Source organism: Gekko japonicus, unplaced genomic scaffold (assembly GCF_001447785.1).
Source record: "Gekko japonicus isolate JY-2015 unplaced genomic scaffold, Gekko_japonicus_V1.1 scaffold761, whole genome shotgun sequence".
Classification (NCBI taxonomy): Eukaryota; Metazoa; Chordata; class Lepidosauria; order Squamata; family Gekkonidae; genus Gekko; species Gekko japonicus.
This window is the reverse complement of record NW_015177030.1, coordinates 716,522-718,203: the sequence shown is the minus strand read 5'-3', so window position 1 is coordinate 718,203 and position 1,682 is coordinate 716,522. Positions and strand designations below refer to the sequence as shown.

Genomic DNA, 1,682 nt, shown 5'->3' with positions numbered 1-1,682 from the left:
CCCCAAGGATGCATCGCACCCTTAAGGCGAGCCCTTAAACCAGAATCCAGGGACCGAAGCGGACACGATGGCGCCCAACTTGGGCAAGCCGCCTGAGTGACCCTGGAGCAGGAGAGGAAGGGAGGCGTGCCAGCAGCTCACCTGGGAAAGAAGCTTCCGTGGGGCCCTCCCGCGTGGCCCAGCCCCCAACACCTCCCTCCCCCCTCCTGGGGACCCTCCCAGTTAGCAAGATTTATGGCTCCCTCCAGCTGCCCCCAACAGTGGTGGCCTTATCTTGCGGGGAGGCTGGATTAGGCCACAGCTGTTTCCTTCCCTGCCCCCATCTGAAGTGGCCCAGGGCACAGCTGTTGGGGCAAATAATGCTGCCCAGCCCCCCCCCCCCAGGAGATGCAGACAGCTGCGAGGAGGAGGAGGAGGAGGTGCCGGAGACTCACTCTTGCTGGTCATGGCTGCTGTGATGTTGAAGGTGGGGGCTCCGCCTGTGCTCTTGGTCCGCAGGTCCATGGTACACTCCCCGTCCGTGTGCAAGCTGTCCCAGATGACGGAACACTTCTGGCCCCCAAGCGTCAGCCCGTTCACAAACATGTTGTCTCGGTCCTTTCCTACCAGGACGTTCACTTCCGCAGGCTGCCAGGGCAACAGGACAGCAGGTCAGGCCCAAGAGGGGACTGGGAGCTTGCAAGGACCGTGGCTGCCCAGCAGCTGAACCAGTGGCCAAGCCCAGGAACCCCTGGCTGCGCCATAGGGGCGCCATACGGGGGGGGGGGGGAAGGGCTTGCATTGGCAAGAACCTTCCAAGTCAGAGGAACCCAGGGTGGGGCGGGACCCCCTCCTCCAGCCCACCCACAAGCAGCAGCAGCAGAGTGTTGGACTAGAGGGGCCACTGGCCTGATCCAACATTGGCTTCTCTTATGACAGAGCCAGGAGTGACCCCCCTCCCCAAATGGCGGAGCTGGGACAGACCCCCCCCCCAGCCAGCCAAGGACTCTCCCCTCCCTCCCCTGGTCTGGCCACAAAGCTGCCCGGAGAAGGGGACTCGGGCACCAGGGCCTATTCCGGGGAAACCACGGCCACGAGAGCGCAGAATCCCCTCTTCCCCCAAGGGGTCCCTGCCAGGAGATGATGATGGCCGGGAGGGAGGGAGGGCGCAGAGCCCAGGAGGACCACACCCCAGGAGGGCCCTCGGCTCAGGGGGCCTTGCTCAACGGGGCTCTCCTTCTTCCGCGAAGAAGAAGCGGACGGGGCAAATGTCATGTTAGGCGAGACTGGCGCGTAGGGTCGAATCAGGGCGCTTTCTTTTCCGCCGAGGCGGCTGCGCCCGGAGGCGCCCCCCCCCCCCCCCCCCGCGGAAGGGAGCCCGAGCCGCCTCAAGTGCTGCAGCCAGGAGCTGGAGGAGGGGGCTCAAGGTCACCGGCCCCTCCTGTCACGGGCAGGGAGAAGCCGCCCAGCGCCACGAGGCCTTCCGGGTGCACGTGGGCACGGACAATGCACGCCGCCTCCCCCCCCCGCAGGCATTTCCGTAGAGCCCCTGGGGGGCAGGGCCCGGCCCTCTCTGCCCTGCCCGCGGGCACATGAACCCAGACGCAAAGGGGAAGTCCGCAGCAGCAGAAGGCCGGCGGGGCGGGGAGCGGAGGAGGAAGACACCCTCGCCGCCGCCCCCACCCCCGCGCCTGCCCCCACCC

General features: G+C 66.9%; 1 protein-coding gene across 1 annotated transcript in view; it reads right to left on the bottom strand.

Annotated features, from left to right (window-relative positions):
* The window catches only part of PFN1 (profilin 1), a gene marked incomplete at its 5' end in the record, with an annotated part of 1,654 nt that extends 1,021 nt beyond the window's left edge, over positions 1-633 (bottom strand). Inside the window, one exon of the mRNA XM_015427897.1 lies at positions 435-633. Within this exon, the coding sequence (XP_015283383.1) occupies positions 435-633 (199 nt within the window). The remainder of the gene's footprint in view (positions 1-434) is intronic.
* Positions 634-1,682: the final 1,049 nt, after the last annotated feature.